The following is a 17,851-nucleotide window of genomic DNA, read 5'->3' as shown; positions in this document are numbered from 1 at the left end:
ACTGTAGGCGAAATATTGCCTACCTATCAGGCAATATGAGAGCTTGCAGAGGCGAAACTTGGCCGGTTTGTAAAGGTGAATAACGGACGTACTTTCTGGATGATCTCTTGGTAGTGTCGGCCTATTCTCCTCCAAGCTCCGTCCTCAGAATGGATGTGGCCCACAATCATTCACCGCCATTGCCCAATATGTACAGACTCTAAAAGATATTGCCACTCTAAAGTCACATGAAAGGAGAGCATTCACTGACCATGTCAGTCCCTTTCTGAGAGCTAATTAACAATCTAGTATAAATTAAAATAAAGTTATTTTCAACAAAATTCCAGTTTTATTCCATCAAAAAAGTACAACTTTTTTAGAACTGACATAAAAAGTGCAGAAAGCACATATTCAACAGATGCAACTGACGTTCCATTTGGAGTTGACATTATTCAGAGTTCAGAATTTAGAGGGACAGCCATATCAATTAAAATATACAATATACACAACGTACTTTGATCAACTACAAATTGAGAACCCAAAATGTCATTGATTAGCTTTCAACAGCTGATACCTTGTATCCAGCCCTTTCAGGACCCACACGTGCAGCACGCGCCATTAATCTTCTCTCACGCTCATATTCCTTCATCCTTACTACGTAACTGTGAAAATGAAAGAAAAAGAAATTGTGAAAACTTTTTTTGTGAGAATACCCTCAGAAAGACTTTGAAGTGGGTACTTACTCTTCATACTCGCACCAACCATATGCATGTGTATAATGGGCACATTTGGTGAAGAACGGATAATTTTCATACATGCATTTCTGCCACTCCATGAGTGGTTTAGCACAAAAATCTCGTCGGTCCCCAGGTAGATTGTGGTTATCCATTTGTAATTCTGTCACCTCCATTTCTATAAAAAGAAAAGAAGAAAGCCATGGTAAGAAATCCAAATATATTGTTGAACTGAGGCAAAGATTATAATTTCCATTTAAAATCTGCTTTTAGAACACATGTGTTAGAATTTTTTAGAAGATACGCAAAGACTAAGATTAACTACACTAAAGGGGAATCTGTTGACCAAACTATACGAGTTCAAAACAGGAAAACATTGTTTGTTATTAAATCATACCAAAGCAACATAACCTCTTCACTTTATGTTCGCACTAAATTAACACATACTGTAAGCATGAACCCATCAGACGACAAGAAACAAGAAACATCAAATTCATGAAAGAGCACTAAACAATGAATCGTTACAACTGTTATTACTTACCTCGCGTTTTTCTTCCAGTTGCCTCAAATCCGAACAGTGGGTCGAACTTGGATTCTTGAAAATCACCCATTGGTATGGTACCCGGGTGCATGAAATGAGTATACGCAGTACCCATCCTGGTAACCGGCTATATTTTTTTAGGAAAAATAGAAAAGACGAAAAATGGAGCTACTTAAGTGGTAAAGTGCCTAATTTTGAACGGACTGAACAGCAACCAGCACAGCTGATGTCTGCTGGGCCGAAATGACGACCCCTTCCCCTTCAAATCGGATCTGCCAGAGTACGAATATTTAAATAACTTTAAATCTAACCTAGCTGTTAATAATGTACTCTCTTGAAGTGTTTATAGACCCAATCATAAAAAGTTAAAAAACTAAATGCGACAAGTACATCTTAAAAAGTTGTAAAATCTTCAAGTCAAGTGTTAGTTTATACGACTGTGGTTGGTATGATCGTCTTGTGTATGAGATTCTGCGAATAGCGCAGCAGAAGTAAATGTGATATGTGATGTTTGGGTTGTTGAGGTTCCGGAATATTTTACATTTACAGTCTACGCGCTACACTTAGATAGAAAAGGTAGTATGACATCACAGGAAAAGGATAGGACAAAGGAAAGAAGAGCTCAGACACCTGAAAATTTTCCATGTCATAAGGTGGGTTACAATCATCAAACACTAGTGTGATGTTTTCCGGTTATAATTGACTAGTTTCCCAACAGTGATGACATGTTTTGTTTTAGGAAAGAAATCAGTCTATGATGTGTTTACATGACAATAATTATGATTATTCTAAGTGTCAAATGGCATTCGACAACTTCAAATTTTGCAAACAGTTTTGGGTGTGTAAATTGATTGGTTACTAATTTTCGTCTGTATCTAGCCATCAAATATAGAAACGATTCCTTTTTTTTTGTTTAACAGGAATTGGTTTCAAAGAAGCGGAAAGCAGCAAATATTGTACCAAATCTGCCAGAAGCTGAAGAAAGGGAAATAATTATGGACCATTTCAAGAAAACGGGAACCCTACCGCCACAGTCTTCTTAAAAGTCAGTTCAAAATTATCGATGAATACTCAATGTAAGACTGGTTTTGGGTTTGTTTTTTAATAGAATTGTACACTAAGTATATACTGTTCAGAATCTTTCTCCCTCTTCATCACATAACTCATCAAAACTTATTCTGTGATAAGCATCTTTCATCAGACATGACAAATAATGGAGATCAATAACTTCATTTTCAGTAGTTTATTACATACACTAAACACACATTATACTTTTCATGAACAGCAACATATAACAACTAAGCAAACCTCTCTGGTAAAACTGAACCAAATGTTTGTTCCAGCAATTATTACCACTTGCATTAACAATTGACCGATAACTCAACTAAAATCCCATTCATCAAAAACACATTCTGTGGTTTCTGCATTGTTTGGTATAATTGCACCCATAAGACTTATCTACAAAACATAATCTTCAATTCAGTACAAGAGTTGTTACTCACAAGAGACCATGCATGCATGCTAAAGTACCTAAACAATAACTTTAAGTGGGAAAAGAATTGAATAGTACTACTTTCAGTCACATCTTCACACAAATCACAGATTATTTTTTTCCATTCTTGATGCTTCCTAATGTTCAGTTGCAAAGCCATCTATTTAGAGCCAGGTCGATTCAGAAGTAAATTAAATAATTTTTTATGTTTCAAAGAATATAGAAAAAACTGCAGGTAGGTACAAAATTGTTCATTTTAATATTTACTAGTAATCTCTGTTTAAAATTCTTAAGATTTATCAAGATGAAAATTTATAGATAAAAGTACTTCAGTCTGAATCCTGACTTTAAATAGAATATTTGACAAACATAAACTGTCTCAAACCTGGGGAGACACAAGCAGTTTGAATTGAGCAATTTTGTTTTCCACATTGCAATCTGCATTATTCACTCTCAACACAAATAGCATCAGGAAGAAAACCAGATTTAAAAGAGATGAAATTTAGCAAACTAAATAATTAATCATAAATGAAAGATTCTTGTTACCACAGTAAATGAGGCAGCAAATGTCAAAGCAATTTCATAAGGGATATGAAGCCAAATTTCAAAGTCACACAATCCAACAAAGTCTTTGAGGCTGTTTAGCAATGGAGGAAGTGCAAAATAAAATTTGTTACTACTGATACACTAATGTAAAACTTAATTAACAGTAGCATAATATGGGTATAAATATACACCCATACATCACAGGTTATCACTGTTAAATTTTCCAAGAACACCCAACCTACATGCACCCACTCATGTTGGAACTATTGACACAAAATAAAAGAATCAATGAAATAATACAATTATCAGATATTTCATGTTTCCATCAAAATTATGGGAGCTTAGATCAGAAAGCATTTCTGACTTGATAAGTTCAAGAATCACAAGGAGGTCACTAAAAGTCAAATAATGGGCCATTTACCTTAGGGTCCTTTTAAGATGTAGGGCATTGCAGAGGGTTTGCATAACCATCGCTGTCGCTGCTGTCAGAACTAGATGACCCCGGATTTGAATTACCCTGAACAAAATAGATAAGATTAATGTTGAGATCTAACACAACACACTCTGCAACAATTAAGGTAACAAACTAGCAGAAAAAAATAAAGAAAGCATAACAAACCCTAAACTGAGCACCGAGCCTTACAAGCTGTAAAGCCTGGCTGCCTCCAAGGTGACGAATGTTGACACCAAATTGACGGTCCAGATCCTCCATATGACTTTCAAATACGTCCATGCGGTAAGGTTGGTCAATTACTCTTGCACGCATATTCTTTGAGACCACCTTAATGTATAAAAAAACTGATAAAATAACTTTCATTTTTATAACTTTCATTTATATTACATTAGACAAAATATTTCTTATACCCGTTTAAGATCTTTCATCTCTGGATCCTGTTCACAAGATGGCACCCATATCTTCACATCAGAATCTAATCCACTTGTTGCAAGAATAGGAAACTGTGGGTGTCCAACTAAGGCATTCACCTGCAAGGTAAGCAGAGGTGACAGTCAAGATTGGGAGGCATTGGAGGAACTAAAATCTCTACTGCAATAAAAATGACAGTCTATGAGATCAACAAAGAGTACCTACCACTCCTTTCTCATCGCCACGCATGAATTGCACTATTGCCTCAGTATTCTTGTCCCAGAAATAAATATTTCCACAGTCTGATCCAGACATAATATATTCACTATTAGGCCCAAAAAAGTCACAGCTCTTCACTGAAAAAGGATAAATAACGAATTGGTGGTGGCAGAAAATGTTACAGCAATAATTTGCAGCAAAGAAAAGTTCGAACACAAACCTGTCACACTGTTTCTGTGCCCTTCATATTTATGAACAAAATCTGCACCATCAGAATGCCGAGAGTCAAACAGATACAGACTTTCATCATTGTAGGATCCAATGATCTCTGAGCCATCATGGTTATATAAGGCACAGGTAACAGTTGTATACTTGTTGGTGCCATACTGGATTAAGAGGAAAACAAAATAGACATTAGCCTTCTGTTGAGAAACAAAGAAAGTGTACATTTAACAGGAGAAACAAACTAAAATTGAAAAAATTTACTATATGACTGGGGCAGAATTTTTTCATAGGTGCACCATTAAGATCTATCTTGCGTTTATCATATACGCGGATGAAGTAATCTACTCCACAAACACAGAACTCGTCACTATTCAAGGGATGTGCATCAACAGAATACAACCCTATCTTTCTTCTTGTACCATCTTCTACAGTAACAAGCCTATAAGTTAAAATTGAATTTCTGTGAATGTTCAATCAAACAATGAATTACAGATGAGCCGTGTCTCAAAGGAAATCAGCTTACGTTGTCTGTTTGGTGCCCCGGACATCAATAGCCATAACCCGTCCATCCTCCCCTGCACTTAAAAACACATGAGGTGTTTCTGGGAGGAGAGCAAGTTTGTTGACAGGTTTACGATGATGGGCAAGCCTCCGTGTACTTCGGCATTCCCCAGTTGAAGATAGAACAGCAAGTCTGACTTGACCATCTCGGGCAGAAGACACTATATGGTTATCACCACTCATGGGTAAAAACTTTGCCTGTGTATAAAAAGTTAAGACAAATCAAATTTAAATAGAAGAAAAACATGACAAACAATAAAGGACACACATCCAAATTGAATTTATACCTGAAATACATTGCTGTTGTGTCCACTACTGTACGTAAGAATGCTCTTGCCTATTGCCCAATCCCACACAATAATCTTTTTATCATCTGAGCCAGAAGCAAGACGAGTTCCTGACTGGTTAAAGCTTATAGCATTAACACATCCACGGTGCTCATCCAATTTATACATCAGTTCCAGACGTTTAACACAATGTAAAGAACCATAGCAATGCTGTTGAAAAAGTTGTGGCTCTTGTTGATGAGTACGCATACCAATCTGTCTGCAAATTAGACAAAAGTGTAAGATAAAGAGACATAAAACAATTACAAGTACAAAAGTGCTTGTCAGGTCAAAAACAAAAAGAGGACATTTCTGTTTAAAGCGGTTAAAAGTGAAAGTAAAAAAAAAAATATTAATCAAGCAAAACCTTAATTTTAGTCAACATATAGATAAGGGATTATGAATAATGTAGGTACCTGTTAATTACTGATGTAGTAACATTCCACTTATGTTTTGGGACCTCTTTTGACAAACATTTATTGTATTTTTTCTCTTCCTCATTTTCTTCTTTTCCAGCACCCTCTTCTGCATCACTCTCAGAATCATCAGAATCAAAATGACTCCATGTATCATCACTATCCAAGCCCATGCGCCTAAAATGATAAAGAAAGAAAATGAAATAGAGATACATCATACCTATAAGATCAGAACTTTTTATTTGTGGAGTAATTGGTAAGTACTCTTGGAAACGCTGTGTAGCATGTAAACCTCTGTGCAAAGCAAAAATACTCCTTGTTAGGGAACTGTCACCGGAGCTGTCAGAATCATCTGGGACTGCTGCAGCACTGCTGGTACTTGCAGCATCATGAGGCCTCTCTATGACAACATCAAAGAAACAAGACAATATGGACATCAGAATGGTGAAACAAAGACTTTTTTTTTTAAATTTATAGTTTGTTGAATGTTTTTGGTTGTTTTCTTAATGCCAATTCCTAACTAAACTTACCATCACTTGAAGAGTCAGAGCTGCTCTCAGGACTACTGCTGCTACTACTCCTGTCATTGAGACGACGGCGATATCGCCTATGACGAGTTCTTGTTCGAGTTATGAAAGGACACAGTTCAGGAGTGCTTTCATTCGTCTCCCCTCTACTCTCCTGATCACCTTGCCTTTCTGGATGTGCTCCAGCATCCCCAGATCTTCTACAGTCTTCAGTATCACTACAATCATCATCATCATCGTCACATCTTTCACGTTTACGAGCCCTCTGCGCTTTAAGAGAAAGGGGCAACTTTGTTGCATCGCTGGATGAACCAGGAATAGCTGTATCTTTGCTCTCACACTTCTTCAGATCACTACAAGATGCTGATGTTGATGCCGGGCTCTCGCATAGTAATTCTTTTGAACTCTTATCAGATTCTTGAGAGACTTTCTGATCAGATGGAGAAGCCTCACTTGATGGCTCGTTTTCCTCGCTAGGCTTGTTTTCATGATTAGATTGACTAGACTCCATATTTGTTTCCAATCGTTGTTTGAACTAATGTTTGTCTTGTACTCTACTCAAAGATCACATCTCTTCTCGAATTCTGGAATATAAACCATAGGAACATTAATGGCAAATACCAAGAGGAATTTTTTCAGTTAAGGTTAATCATCTGGTTGGATTTTATACATCATATGCAAACAAAATAAACGAACTCGAAATCAGTGTCACTCCACAAGGTGAATGCTAACGCAATTATTACATGCAAGTATGCTTGAAGTTGAGGATGTCAGTTTCCGAAAATATACGCGTCATTAAACCAGAGCCCCGTTCATGTCACATAACATTTGCTGGCACTGACCTCCTCTCGGATACCCCGTTTAATCGAGCGACAGTTTTGGTTCGGATGGTTGTGATGATTTTAAGGTTGGCTACATCTGGAATGAACCTTAAAATGCCTGCACATGTGCTGGAGTTGCTCACAATCTTTTTGACTGCGGCGTAAATTATTCTGGCATCAGTGCTGTCTTGCAATATCAAAACACTTAACCTCACAAATATATCGAGTGTGACGGATCGAGCATTGTGTTTGAGTGTGCGAGTAGCAACGTCGGCAAATATTGGAATCGTTCAGATCTAACTTTATTTTGCTACGTACCTGCAAGGTAAGTCTCTAAATACCTTCAGTTCTGAATATCTATACAATAACGATTTCTACGCAATGAGTACTTCAGCCTATGTTTTTGTTATTTGCGGCTTTAAAAAGATTGTTTCCATCGTCCCCATGCGATCAGCTGATTGGCCGGTTGTTTTACAAGGGAGTCAAGATCGGAAACTGCTCATGACATTCTTAAGCTTGCTAAACGCAATGCTTATTCAAAGCCCCGTAACTGTCACTCATTCTAGTTAAGTCATAGAAACTGCCGTAGCAGTAATTCGCACGTCAAAGTCGGATTTTCTTTAAACCTTGCGCGATAAACCCATTTAATTTTCATGGTACGTTGGCTAAATGCTTGGGCGGCTCAATTGAATGATTTGAATGCAATATTTGGAGAGTACACATTACTCATTACTAAAGGGAACCGTTGATATTGTTTTTCATTACCATGAAGTCAAGTACTTTGAAGTTCAAATAAGTGTATTTTCAGAGACAGACGTTTTAGAGACAGAATCATGGCAGAACATCTCGGCGACATCGACACTCGATGGGCGGCCTGCATCGCGGACGCCGAGGTCGGCGCCGTCCCTCTGGACGTGCATACCGCGGCCAGTCTCGGGGACGAGGCTGTCGTCCTGGAGGCTTTACGAGCGTGAGTATACCTAACTCCAACTGCCTCCCCTGCGCGCCTGCGGACGGCGGGGTAGGCACGCCCGCGTTGCAGGCGCGCGGGCGGGCTGCCTGTCGACGCCGTCCGCCGTCCCGCGGTGGGCTGACGTGAGCTGTCCTGTTGCAGTGACCCCGAGCACGCCCTGGCCCGCAACGACCTCGGCTGGAGTCCGCTCATGTTCGCGGTGTGGCAGGGCCACGTGCCTCTCGTGGCGGCGCTGCTGGAGGCGGCGCGGCGCTGCGGCCAGGACGCCGCCGACGACCCCGCGGTGGGGCGCCTGCCGCGGTCGGGGCGCACGCTGCTCATGGTGGCGGCCCGCTTCGGCTACGAGCGCATCGCCAGCGCCCTGTGCAAAGTGAGTCCATCGAAAGTCTCTCAGTAGCAGCGAGGAGACGTCTGGCTCACGCTCTACACCTCCTCGGTTGCAGCCCAAGAACCTCGAGACGCGAGACTTCCGCGGACAGACGGCGCTGTTCCACGCCGTTAGAGGAGGGAATCAGGAACTCATCCGGATGTTGGTGTCCCGGGGGGCCAACGTGAACGCCTGGTAAGGGTTTGTCGCTCAGCTGGGGTGGGGGTGATCGGGTGCTGCGTACCTCTTTCTGCCGATGTCGCTCACGTTGAAGTTTGCAGTGACTCTCGGGGGCGAACGGTGTTGCGTCTCGCAGAGAGCTGCCCCACGCCAGCCACCTGCCAGCTCCTGAGGCAAGCGGGTGCCAAACTGGAAGCAGCAGTACCTGGTAATTAATTAAGTCTCCTCTGAACTAAAAGCCCCTTGACCTTTTAATGACAGTCTTGCTTTCTTACACAATCAAGTGCCACGTCCAGTTCAGTCAACTGTACACACAGAGCGTCAAGGACTCAACATTACTCTGGCCAGCATCCTAGAGGGCCTCGCACTCCAGAAATACCTCGAGCTCTTCCAGTTGCACAAAGTCGATCTCCAAGGTTTTGTGGCAATGAGTGAGGATGACCTGCGACGTGTGGGAGTCACGTGAGTTTTCTTGCACTGTATCCCTTGAGTTCTATTACAATAGCCACAATATTTTTACATCTCACTCCCGTATCCAGAAAACTAGGTCCACGCAGAAAAATGGCACTTGAAATATATCGTTTGCGGTCTCTGTTTGGCATAGGTGAAATCTGACAAGCAAAATAGGCAAAGTAATAAAAGGCTGTGCATGTTTATTTTTTTACACATAAAAAAAAATAAAGATTTGTTGAATTACAAAATTTTATTTTAGATAACGGGGAAAATCACAAACAGGAAAACATAGCTCCCATAACATTACAAAGCCAAACGTGAGTTGTGGAACTGTTACCTTAAAGTAAAATGGCACTTACAGATAACAATAAATCATAGACAAAATTTGAATACCTTCTCCACTTCCCAAAAATACAACAGTACTAAAACTAACAATTCTCAAAAAGAAAACCAAACTTGTCCAAATATTAGAAGTTTTTCAATATCTACTCTATGCAACCAAGCCAATGCTATAAGTACAGAGATCTCATCCAACATGACGTTTCATCAGAGAGGGGAGCCCGGATGATCACGGAAACACCACCCACTTTGATTGAACTGTATAATAAGGTTGCCATACCAACAGGAGAGGCTGAGTGCATAGAAATTAATCATCTTATATTAGAACAAATTTGGCAGTCAAAGAATTTCAATTGGTCTCTTAAAAGCACAGTATATATGTACAAAAAACTTAAGTGCAGGGCAAATACGACATAAAAGACACTAGAAACTTATAACTAAACAATTTACATATAAACCAGTCTTAACCAGGTAGCACTATGCCATGTCATTGTGAACGAAAGCCACCCTTCATCAATTGTAAAACCAGGGTCTATTATTAATGGGATAGCCTTGATTGAATTAATTTGCTTCAAAATGGGGAGCCCTGCTAGTCAAGGTGTACTCCCCGATTTGAGACAAAAAACAAATAAGAACAATTCATTAATATGAGAAATCAGTTTCACAACAAGACAGCAGCTTGTATTCACATGAATGCAGTAAATGAGAAAAGGCCTGAGGCAAACATCAATACCAGTAAACATAATTGTCATCATGTAAAACTTCAGTAATTTACAGTCAAGAAATCAGGAGACATAGGCAACTTTAACATAAGGGAAGCACGAGCTTACTTGACATTCTTCAATTCTACCTCAAATACTAAAGTGCTGTTGGGAGGGATTTCTCTACCAGCGCCTTTGGAACCGTAACTGTAAGAAATACCCAGCATTAGATACGGATTAAACAAACACCAATAGAGTGCAGCAATGAAGAAAATGCATACCCCATCTTAGCAGGGATGGTGAGCCGCCGCTTTCCTCCAACCTTCATTCCAGATACACCAATATCCCAACCAGGAATCACCTCTCCTTTGCCCAGGCGGAATTTGAAGCCAGGTCCTGACTGGGATGCATCAAACTGTTTGTTGTTCTGCTTCAAGCGACCCACATAGTACACAGAAACCTACAACGAAGAAAATTACTAGTACCACTACTGAACATAGGTTGCTCCAAAAAGCAAAGCAATATTACTGACCATCTTGCCGCTCTTGGCAACAGGTCCGTTTCCGACTCTCAGGTCTTCAACCTGAACACCCCCTTGAAGAGTCTGCTTGTTGGGAGCTCCATTTGCTTGAGCAGGATTGCCCTGTGAACAATGTGCAAGTGGTTTAGACTTGGGTTACAATATGTTGAAGAAAAACCTCCACATTTTGGTCGGGGATAAGATCAAGGAATATTGATAAAGTATTATTATAAAAAGGAAACTTTTATTCAAAACTGTAACAAAGGTCTGAAGGATGAAATTAGCTGTACAGATGTCTTGGGAATGAAATTGGCAGCAGAAATTGCAAAGACTAGAGAATCCATAATTGAACTCAAATCAGTGGGCTGCAGTTCCATTTTGCTGTTTGTTCTTGTTCCTATTCTTCTTATTTTTCTTTTTGTTACCACTTACATTAACAGCTTTGGTGGGTGCAGGTGCAGCTGCAGGTTTGGCTTGTTCTTTCTTCTCCTTCTTGCCTTGCTTCTGTTCAGCTTTGGGGGAGGACTTGACTTGCTGGTTGTTCTGCTTTCCAGCTTGCTTGGATTTGTCCTTCTTGGCAGCCTCCAACTTCTGAAGAATTTCAGCAGCGCCATCTGAAATTCAGAAAGCACTTCATTAGAAACACCGAAACTAATTTTAAAAAATCAGTAAAGGGAAAACCCAAGAGTAACTAACCATCTTCCTCTGCTTCATCATCATCGTCGTCATCATCTTCCTCTTCTTCCTCCTCCAAATCTTCATCATCGCCATCAGTGTCAACGTCAAAGTCCGAATCTTCCTCATCTTCATCGTCATCTTCAGTAGCAGCACTACTATCAAGCTTGGCTTTCTTTGATTTGTTTTGAGCAGCAGCATCTTGTTTCCGTTTACCAGCAAAGTCTCCCAACAATTTCTTCGTGTTCTTGAAAATATCTGAAAGGAAATTTAACTTCATCATTCAAAAGGTTTAAACAAAATGAAACAAAAAAAACAACAAAAACAAAAAACAAAACAAAAAAAAAAACAAAAAAAAGGCTTGATCACCAGTAATTACAATTCAATTACCTTTCGATGATGCTACAGATTCCTCCTCTTCCTCTTCACCCATTGAGTCATCACTTTCTTCAAAAGATTCCATGTCCTCAATCATGTATCCTGCAAGAGTTTAGGCTATCAATGCAAAGTAAAACTTACAGACATTCATCCAGAAATTCATCAAGATCAATATGTTACCTGTCAAATGGACCACACTGTTGCCCAGAACATGGAAGTTAATTTCACCTCCAAGTTCGAAGTCTAGGTTAAGAGGCACGTTGAAAACATTGTGTTTCTTGGAGAGACTGCACAAAATGAAGTCTGAATCACGTTTGCGGCACACAACAGAAACTGACTCTGCAAATAAATGGACCACAGATTAGTGAGACAATTACATGGGAGGGGAGGGGGATGCCATACCAATAGAACCTACCATTGGCATCACAATTTTGCAAATCAAGGGCAGCCATGGAAACATGGAATGGCTGTTCAACTTCCCTCTGAGTGTAACTCTTCTTAGGTTCAAGCACAAGACCTGAAAGAGTAGAATAGAAATGAAGCGAATTAACAGAGTGCGACCAGCGTCAAATCATCTTGACACAGCAAAGGCAGGAGTTAACAGGTGAACAGCAGTGAGGAAAAGTTGGACCTCAGGCTAGTGTGCTCGCAGGGCGAGATTGAATGAGTGAAAGGGAAGGCCAAATAAAATGATTCAAAAACAAGGCTATCAGTGATGTGGAGGGAATGACCACATTCTCATGAGCTTCGATCAGAATGCCAAATGCAACACAAACGCTAATGAAACGAACAGGCAAGCTGTTGCCACAGGGGGCACTTTCAAAATTTGTGAAAAGGTAGTACGAAGATTCAGACAAGGAATACCAAAAATAATACGATTCAGAGGCCTGATTAGATTCAATCCTGCCAGCGACATGGAATAAATTCTAGTATTCTGGTTACTTCAGAAAAGGCAGACTAAGTTGTCATACGATCACAGTACAACTTTACCACATGTCTGAGATGTTGACACAAGGAACAAACTACGCGAGTACAAACAATAGAAATCTCTCATAAGACAATTGAAAAGGGAATTAATATAGAAATATATCAAAAAGTAGAGAAAATCGGGATACGGCGGGTGTGTGACAAAGCATGAGCCTATCATGGCAGCATGGCATGTGGGGTTAAGTCGCTTCCAGACTAAGGAACAAAGGCATAGGTAAATAGTCTCTGAATATATAAAACTAATGCCTAACGTCAGTTAGAAGTGGTGCGTGTTCACTAAATTTCACAACACGGTGCAACAGAGACAAGTGATGCTTTTAAATGGGCAACCACGTTGCCGGCAAGGATCCGTCATGAACGAAAACGAACTGCCTGGTTACGAGAACTTACCCCAGAAAGCCATTTTCGTGAAGTAAAGAGTAACCGGTGTTCAGAGATTACAGCTGTTGAACAGTGAACACAAATTCAGAACAATGGCAAGCCTTTGAGTAACAGAAACGGGAAATTGTGAAGAGAGCTGGTGGTCGTTACTCTTGCCGCGCTCCAGTCTCAACTAAAACGAAACGTGCGTGCACGATCGCGATGCCGCATTTGACTCCGGACAGTGGAAGAAGGGTAGCCACCTGCTGAGGAAGATGTTACTGATGAAAGACTATTCACTCGCTTGACTGCCGAAAATACACATCAGTTCATTGATTGATTCAACTGGAAAATAATTCATTCCTCTTTCTGGCCATGCCAAAATGTTTTATAGAACTAGTGTTACGTACAACTTACAGATTGGTATTTTGGCAATGTGTTCTTTTTAAATGTTTGTCAAATGTTTTCTTGGCGGATCGCGCTCAAATTCAAAGTTCCCACAATATTAACTGACTTAAAAATCATATTTCTGAATGAAATGAGCTCATGCTATTCAAACAATATGTTAGAATAATTATTAAATAGAACCTTCTCTGTGCACATAGTGAAATTGATGTCACTGCACTCCTTTAACTTTTCATATAACAAAAATAAATTTCGCCCATCGCCCATGTCCGAGACCTTGATTACAACTTGCTGGCAACGTCAGACGCAGACTCGCCAGCTGATGAGTGTCAGAAGTCAAGTGCTGAAAGTATTCTGTTTATTTTCCGAACATTTCAAGATACCAGCCAATGTTTTATTGAAAACATTACTTTCTGCGCATTCGGTCGCTTTCATGATTTATTTGCGTTAAAATGAGTGACGCTTCCACATTGAAGTTCTCACCTTTTGCATCTCATGTTGATCCCAGTTTTTGGCATAAACTATCCCAAATCAAACTTGACATCGATAAATTGAATGAAAGCTTTCGTCCTGTATGGGGTTCATACACCAATGTGAACTCTCTAGGTGTACCTGCTCTAAATGTAGACTGCACTTCATATAATAGGTAAGTAAATGGTGAGTTGAGAAATGTTGGGTTAATTTTGTTTATATCCTCTTAAAATTGGCATAAGCTTTTGGTCTCCTGTTCACTTCAAGTTTTAAATTAATTTGTATTTTTTGTACTGTGCTTAGTAATACTATCTAAACGTTGATTTTGTTCAAGTTCTTCTAATGAGAGATCTTCAAGAACATGTCATTTTAACAACGACGGGATTGTTCGATAACATTATAAAATGCCACCCTTTCAAAAAGAAAATCTTGCCAAGGTATTTTTATTAAAACCAATTTATTTGGCAGTGCATTTGAAGAACTACGGCATCAGCTTCCTGCTTGTGGACATCAGTTAAACCTGAACACCCTCGAGTCCTATAAAAGCTGTGATAAGAGTAATCTCTTGGAGAAACAGGGCTCCTTGTTATGGGAAGACATCACCAGTGGTGCAGTACTAAAAAATCCTTCACTACTGTCACGATTTTTCCTTTTGACGTTTGGTGTATGTATATACTACACACCTTTATTGAAAACTATTTTGTTAAATACTAAAATTATCTTTATGACTTCTTTTTATTTTTAACTCTAGGATCTTAAAAAGTACAATTTCTATTACTGGTTTGCATTTTTGGCACCAAGCAATCCTAGTTTGCAAGTTGTGAAGGCCCCTGCAGCAATCCATGACGAGCTCACTTCCACTCAGGTATTACATAGAATTTGTCAATTTCAACAAGTTGCAAATTGTATACGGTGAGCCTTTTTCAATATATATTTTCCTTTACTTTCAAGGTGGAGTGTTTACAGAAGGAATGGTATAATATTAGTGATGTCAGACATCGTGGGTATTTTATTGTCAAAATTGAAAGGGAAAGAGCTTCAATTCACCCTTTATCAGAAATTACATCTCTTTACAGTCAATCTTGTAAGTGCCGGTAGATATTTTTTTTGTGTAATTTTGTGTCAATCATATTATACATCTAATTTAGTTTAATGTTCCTTTTTTTTTTTTTTTTTTTTTTCAAAATCTTACTAGCTTTGGAAGATTGGTCAAAATTATACCTAGCATTTTCTGATCCTTGTGGCTCTGGAGAACATCCAGGATGGCCACTGCGGAATTTGTTATCAGTTCTTGTTTACCATTGGTATGTAGAAGTAACTTAACATTTCTTTGTAATTTTTTATGAAAATTTGATACATGTTATCCTCTTACTTTTGTTTTCCATCACAGCCCGCATGTGGTGGGGAAAGATATCAAAGTTCTAAGTTTAAGAATTGTTTTAAAGTCTCATGCCCAACTAAATATCGCAGAAAAAAGTTTAGTGTTGACTGTACAGCCTCTACCACTCTCAGAAAAAGATATAAAGTGGATTGGCTGGGAACGCAATAACCGTGGAAATTTTGGCCCACGTTTTGTTGATGTTAGTAATGATATGGACCCAAAAAAGTAGGTACCTGTTAAATAATGTAAAATACTGCACTTTACCATTTTTCCACTATAGTGGACTTATCTGTGACTATGTAACTTATTTTTAGGCGTGCAGAGAGTGCTGTACATCTTAACTTGAAACTAATGAAATGGAGATTGCTTCCTGATTTGGACTTGGATGTGGTGCAACAGACTCGTTGCCTTCTAATGGGAGCAGGAACACTGGGATGTACTGTTGGGCGTTTACTTCTGGTATGATTCTATAGACTATTCTATATGTACCTAATTTAATTGGAGTAATTTATCCATATTCATGATTTGGCTTCTTTCAGGGCTGGGGAGTACAGCACATCACATTTGTAGACAATGGAATTGTATCCTACTCTAACCCAGTACGTCAGTCTCTGTTCACATTTGAAGATTGTTTAAAGGGGGGTCAACCGAAGGCTGAGGCCGCTGCCAAAGCATTAAAGCTGATTTACCCAGGTGTGGTGAGTGAGATTTGACATCAGATGAATATCTTTAACATGTGAGTAACAAATTATATACAATCTATCCGTTTTCTTCTTTCCAGAATGCAACTGGTGTACAGCTCAACATTCCAATGCCAGGGCATCCTGTTGGTGAAGCCCTTTTAAAAGAAACACGTAGTGCTGTGGATTCATTGGAGACACTAGTTGATAACCATGATGTAATATTTATGCTGACTGACTCCAGAGAAAGTCGTTGGCTCCCCACACTATTTGCTGGTGCTAAAAAGAAGGTAAAATTACCCAGACTAATCCCCCACGCCCTCCCCTCCCAACAAAAAAAAATAATCAATCTAGTAGCTGACAAGCTGCTGACATGATCATCTTACCCATAATTGGTTTGCAGCTTGCCATGAATGCAGCCCTTGGCTTTGATACATACCTTGTCATGAGGCATGGAATATTTTGTAATGATGGCTCCACTCCAGATTTCAGTGCAGAAAGCATTCCAGGACGACATCTAGGTTGCTATTTCTGTAATGATGTCACTGCTCCTGGTAATGTAAGTATTTTGTCACTTAAATTTGTTCAATGATTTGTGGGAGTCTTATGTCAAATTATTATTATTTGTCAATGAATTTTTAAAATGTTAAAGTCCATGGCTGATCGCACATTAGACCAACAATGCACAGTTACAAGACCTGGAGTATCAGCCGTAGCTGGGGCTCTTGTTGTAGAACTCATGGTGTCTATTTTACAACACCCCCTGAGGTAAGATTTCGACTTCTAAGGCATTAAGCAACAATTTTGCTCCCATTCATTAATCCGTGAAATTGACATACAAACAAGTGTTTAAACCGACATGCAAACAAGTGTTTATCTTTATGTTTCTCCCTCCCATCCTTTTTTTGTAGGGGTGATGCACCTGCAATATTACACACTAAAAAGGGGGAAGAGCATAAGGAAAGTGAAGGAAGTTTGTTAGGAAGTGTGCCTCACTCTATTAGAGGTTTTCTTGCATCATGGGAACAACTAACACCTGCAACTCACAGATTTTCTAACTGTATTGCATGCTCTCAGAAGGTATTTACTTTTTTCTCTACTGATGTATTGTGTTTGTTTATTATATTTCATAATTTACCCTTGTTGACTCACAGGTCCTAAATGAATATTCAGCCCGAGGATTTGACTTTATCCATGATGTATTAAACTCAGCTGTTTACCTTGAGGACCTAACAGGACTCACTTCTTTACACAAAGATACCGAAAGTGCTGATGTGAGTTTTTATGTTGTATAGTATACTCATTTTTTTAAATATGTGATCTCTCATTCAATAAGTACATCAACCACCTTTTCTTTTTGTTTTTTTCCAATTGTAATAGGTATGGGAGTTCAGCGATTCAGAAGAAGAGAGTGGAAACGATTCAGAATGAAAATATTTTATAAATCTATATCAATGCTATGACCGCTTATTTTATTATTTTATTTCTGTTTATCGCTTTTATTATTTACATTTTATATAATGAAGATCACCTTGTTGAACTGTTCCACATCAAATAAAATGTGGGTGCTTACTTACTTAATCACTCCACAAGTTACCACTCGGTGGTTGGTTTTTCATTTCAAATTTAACCGCCCCTTTCCCTTCCTCCCCTCTATCACCACCGTTGAACAGGCAAAACTAGCCATTGTTCAGAAGGTTTGGTTTCTCGGTCTTGTTGCTGCTGCTGT

At 39.3% G+C, this 17,851-nt stretch overlaps 6 protein-coding genes across 10 annotated transcripts; 3 read left to right on the top strand and 3 right to left on the bottom strand.

The window, feature by feature from the left end:
* Nucleotides 1-305: 305 nt before the first annotated feature.
* On the bottom strand, nucleotides 306-1,517 carry LOC113209183 (NADH dehydrogenase [ubiquinone] 1 beta subcomplex subunit 7). Its single transcript, XM_026426582.2, has 3 exons — nucleotides 1,255-1,517; nucleotides 723-891; nucleotides 306-641 (listed from the first exon to the last, which is right to left on the bottom strand). The coding sequence occupies exons 1-3, from the start codon at nucleotides 1,367-1,369 to the stop codon at nucleotides 533-535; spliced, it is 393 nt and encodes a 130-aa protein (XP_026282367.1). The 5' UTR covers nucleotides 1,370-1,517; the 3' UTR covers nucleotides 306-532.
* A 194-nt stretch (nucleotides 1,518-1,711) lies between these two features.
* LOC113209160 (coiled-coil-helix-coiled-coil-helix domain-containing protein 7) lies at nucleotides 1,712-2,378 on the top strand. Its single transcript, XM_026426548.2, has 3 exons — nucleotides 1,712-1,907; nucleotides 1,994-2,092; nucleotides 2,175-2,378. Exons 1-3 carry the CDS (start codon nucleotides 1,836-1,838, stop codon nucleotides 2,295-2,297), a joined length of 294 nt encoding a protein of 97 aa, XP_026282333.1. The 5' UTR covers nucleotides 1,712-1,835; the 3' UTR covers nucleotides 2,298-2,378.
* Nucleotides 2,379-2,482: 104 nt separating this feature from the next.
* Nucleotides 2,483-7,738, bottom strand: LOC113209155 (DDB1- and CUL4-associated factor 8). Of its 4 annotated transcripts, none has more exons than XM_026426538.2 (12): nucleotides 7,571-7,738; nucleotides 6,435-7,015; nucleotides 6,169-6,304; nucleotides 5,905-6,081; nucleotides 5,450-5,708; nucleotides 5,125-5,360; nucleotides 4,863-5,040; nucleotides 4,597-4,762; nucleotides 4,383-4,513; nucleotides 4,157-4,276; nucleotides 3,912-4,073; nucleotides 2,483-3,809 (listed from the first exon to the last, which is right to left on the bottom strand). In XM_026426538.2, exons 2-12 carry the CDS (start codon nucleotides 6,940-6,942, stop codon nucleotides 3,726-3,728), a joined length of 2,157 nt encoding a protein of 718 aa, XP_026282323.1. In that variant the 5' UTR covers nucleotides 6,943-7,015; nucleotides 7,571-7,738; the 3' UTR covers nucleotides 2,483-3,725. The 4 variants fall into 4 exon arrangements, with proteins under 4 accessions (XP_026282323.1, XP_026282327.1, XP_026282324.1 ...); XM_026426542.2 differs by having other exon boundaries at nucleotides 3,936-4,073; XM_026426539.2 differs by lacking the exon at nucleotides 7,571-7,738 and adding an exon at nucleotides 7,274-7,422.
* Nucleotides 7,433-9,473, top strand: LOC113209158 (ankyrin repeat and SAM domain-containing protein 3-like). 2 transcript variants are annotated; one of them, XM_026426544.2, is made up of 7 exons: nucleotides 7,433-7,577; nucleotides 8,061-8,222; nucleotides 8,367-8,595; nucleotides 8,669-8,787; nucleotides 8,874-8,980; nucleotides 9,057-9,234; nucleotides 9,312-9,473. In XM_026426544.2, the coding sequence occupies exons 2-7, from the start codon at nucleotides 8,086-8,088 to the stop codon at nucleotides 9,385-9,387; spliced, it is 846 nt and encodes a 281-aa protein (XP_026282329.2). In that variant the 5' UTR covers nucleotides 7,433-7,577; nucleotides 8,061-8,085; the 3' UTR covers nucleotides 9,388-9,473. The 2 variants fall into 2 exon arrangements, with proteins under 2 accessions (XP_026282329.2, XP_026282330.2); XM_026426545.2 differs by having other exon boundaries at nucleotides 7,476-7,577; nucleotides 8,076-8,222.
* Nucleotides 9,457-13,419, bottom strand: LOC113209156 (46 kDa FK506-binding nuclear protein). Its single transcript, XM_026426543.2, has 9 exons — nucleotides 13,216-13,419; nucleotides 12,254-12,355; nucleotides 12,019-12,177; nucleotides 11,851-11,940; nucleotides 11,482-11,718; nucleotides 11,218-11,399; nucleotides 10,798-10,908; nucleotides 10,547-10,725; nucleotides 9,457-10,472 (listed from the first exon to the last, which is right to left on the bottom strand). Exons 1-9 carry the CDS (start codon nucleotides 13,226-13,228, stop codon nucleotides 10,391-10,393), a joined length of 1,155 nt encoding a protein of 384 aa, XP_026282328.1. The 5' UTR covers nucleotides 13,229-13,419; the 3' UTR covers nucleotides 9,457-10,390.
* Nucleotides 13,420-13,864: 445 nt separating this feature from the next.
* Nucleotides 13,865-17,724, top strand: LOC113209144 (ubiquitin-like modifier-activating enzyme ATG7). Its single transcript, XM_052268959.1, has 14 exons — nucleotides 13,865-14,236; nucleotides 14,530-14,725; nucleotides 14,813-14,926; nucleotides 15,013-15,145; nucleotides 15,257-15,365; nucleotides 15,452-15,667; nucleotides 15,757-15,901; nucleotides 15,982-16,140; nucleotides 16,224-16,412; nucleotides 16,526-16,681; nucleotides 16,775-16,890; nucleotides 17,034-17,202; nucleotides 17,277-17,396; nucleotides 17,503-17,724. The coding sequence occupies exons 1-14, from the start codon at nucleotides 14,043-14,045 to the stop codon at nucleotides 17,551-17,553; spliced, it is 2,067 nt and encodes a 688-aa protein (XP_052124919.1). The 5' UTR covers nucleotides 13,865-14,042; the 3' UTR covers nucleotides 17,554-17,724.
* The last annotated feature ends 127 nt before the right edge of the window (nucleotides 17,725-17,851 follow it).

The sequence above is a fragment of the Frankliniella occidentalis genome, unplaced genomic scaffold, assembly GCF_000697945.3.
Source record: "Frankliniella occidentalis isolate FOCC.00 unplaced genomic scaffold, Focc_3.1 Scaffold79, whole genome shotgun sequence".
Classification (NCBI taxonomy): domain Eukaryota; kingdom Metazoa; phylum Arthropoda; class Insecta; order Thysanoptera; family Thripidae; genus Frankliniella; species Frankliniella occidentalis.
The sequence above is the reverse complement of the archived record's forward strand: the minus strand, read 5'-3'. Positions and strand labels throughout refer to the sequence as shown.

Excerpts from the sequence above, each read along its gene's own strand:
- LOC113209156 (XM_026426543.2), bottom strand. Across the intron at positions 11,941-12,018 it reads CAGTGTGGTCCATTTGACAG|GATACATGATTGAGGACATG; the intron begins GTAACATATTGA and ends AAACTCTTGCAG. Across the intron at positions 11,400-11,481 it reads TGATGAAGCAGAGGAAGATG|ATGGCGCTGCTGAAATTCTT; the intron begins GTTAGTTACTCT and ends TCTGAATTTCAG.
- LOC113209160 (XM_026426548.2), top strand. The coding sequence starts at position 1,836 with ATGACATCACAGGAAAAGGATAGGACAAAGGAAAGAAGAGCTCAGACA. Across the intron at positions 1,908-1,993 it reads AAAATTTTCCATGTCATAAG|GAAAGAAATCAGTCTATGAT; the intron begins GTGGGTTACAAT and ends GTTTTGTTTTAG. Across the intron at positions 2,093-2,174 it reads AATTTTGCAAACAGTTTTGG|GAATTGGTTTCAAAGAAGCG; the intron begins GTGTGTAAATTG and ends TTTGTTTAACAG.
- LOC113209155 (XM_026426538.2), bottom strand. The coding sequence starts at position 6,942 with ATGGAGTCTAGTCAATCTAATCATGAAAACAAGCCTAGCGAGGAAAAC. Across the intron at positions 6,305-6,434 it reads CTCTGACTCTTCAAGTGATG|AGAGGCCTCATGATGCTGCA; the intron begins GTAAGTTTAGTT and ends ATGTTGTCATAG. Across the intron at positions 5,041-5,124 it reads CGGGGCACCAAACAGACAAC|GCTTGTTACTGTAGAAGATG; the intron begins GTAAGCTGATTT and ends TTTAACTTATAG.
- LOC113209158 (XM_026426544.2), top strand. The coding sequence starts at position 8,086 with ATGGCAGAACATCTCGGCGACATCGACACTCGATGGGCGGCCTGCATC. Across the intron at positions 8,596-8,668 it reads TCGCCAGCGCCCTGTGCAAA|CCCAAGAACCTCGAGACGCG; the intron begins GTGAGTCCATCG and ends CCTCGGTTGCAG. Across the intron at positions 8,981-9,056 it reads ACTGGAAGCAGCAGTACCTG|TGCCACGTCCAGTTCAGTCA; the intron begins GTAATTAATTAA and ends TACACAATCAAG.
- LOC113209183 (XM_026426582.2), bottom strand. The coding sequence starts at position 1,369 with ATGGGTACTGCGTATACTCATTTCATGCACCCGGGTACCATACCAATG. Across the intron at positions 892-1,254 it reads AACTGGAAGAAAAACGCGAG|AAATGGAGGTGACAGAATTA; the intron begins GTAAGTAATAAC and ends TTCTTTTTATAG. Across the intron at positions 642-722 it reads GGTTGGTGCGAGTATGAAGA|TTACGTAGTAAGGATGAAGG; the intron begins GTAAGTACCCAC and ends TCATTTTCACAG.
- LOC113209144 (XM_052268959.1), top strand. The coding sequence starts at position 14,043 with ATGAGTGACGCTTCCACATTGAAGTTCTCACCTTTTGCATCTCATGTT. Across the intron at positions 15,902-15,981 it reads CTGTTGGGCGTTTACTTCTG|GGCTGGGGAGTACAGCACAT; the intron begins GTATGATTCTAT and ends GGCTTCTTTCAG. Across the intron at positions 17,203-17,276 it reads GTATTGCATGCTCTCAGAAG|GTCCTAAATGAATATTCAGC; the intron begins GTATTTACTTTT and ends GTTGACTCACAG.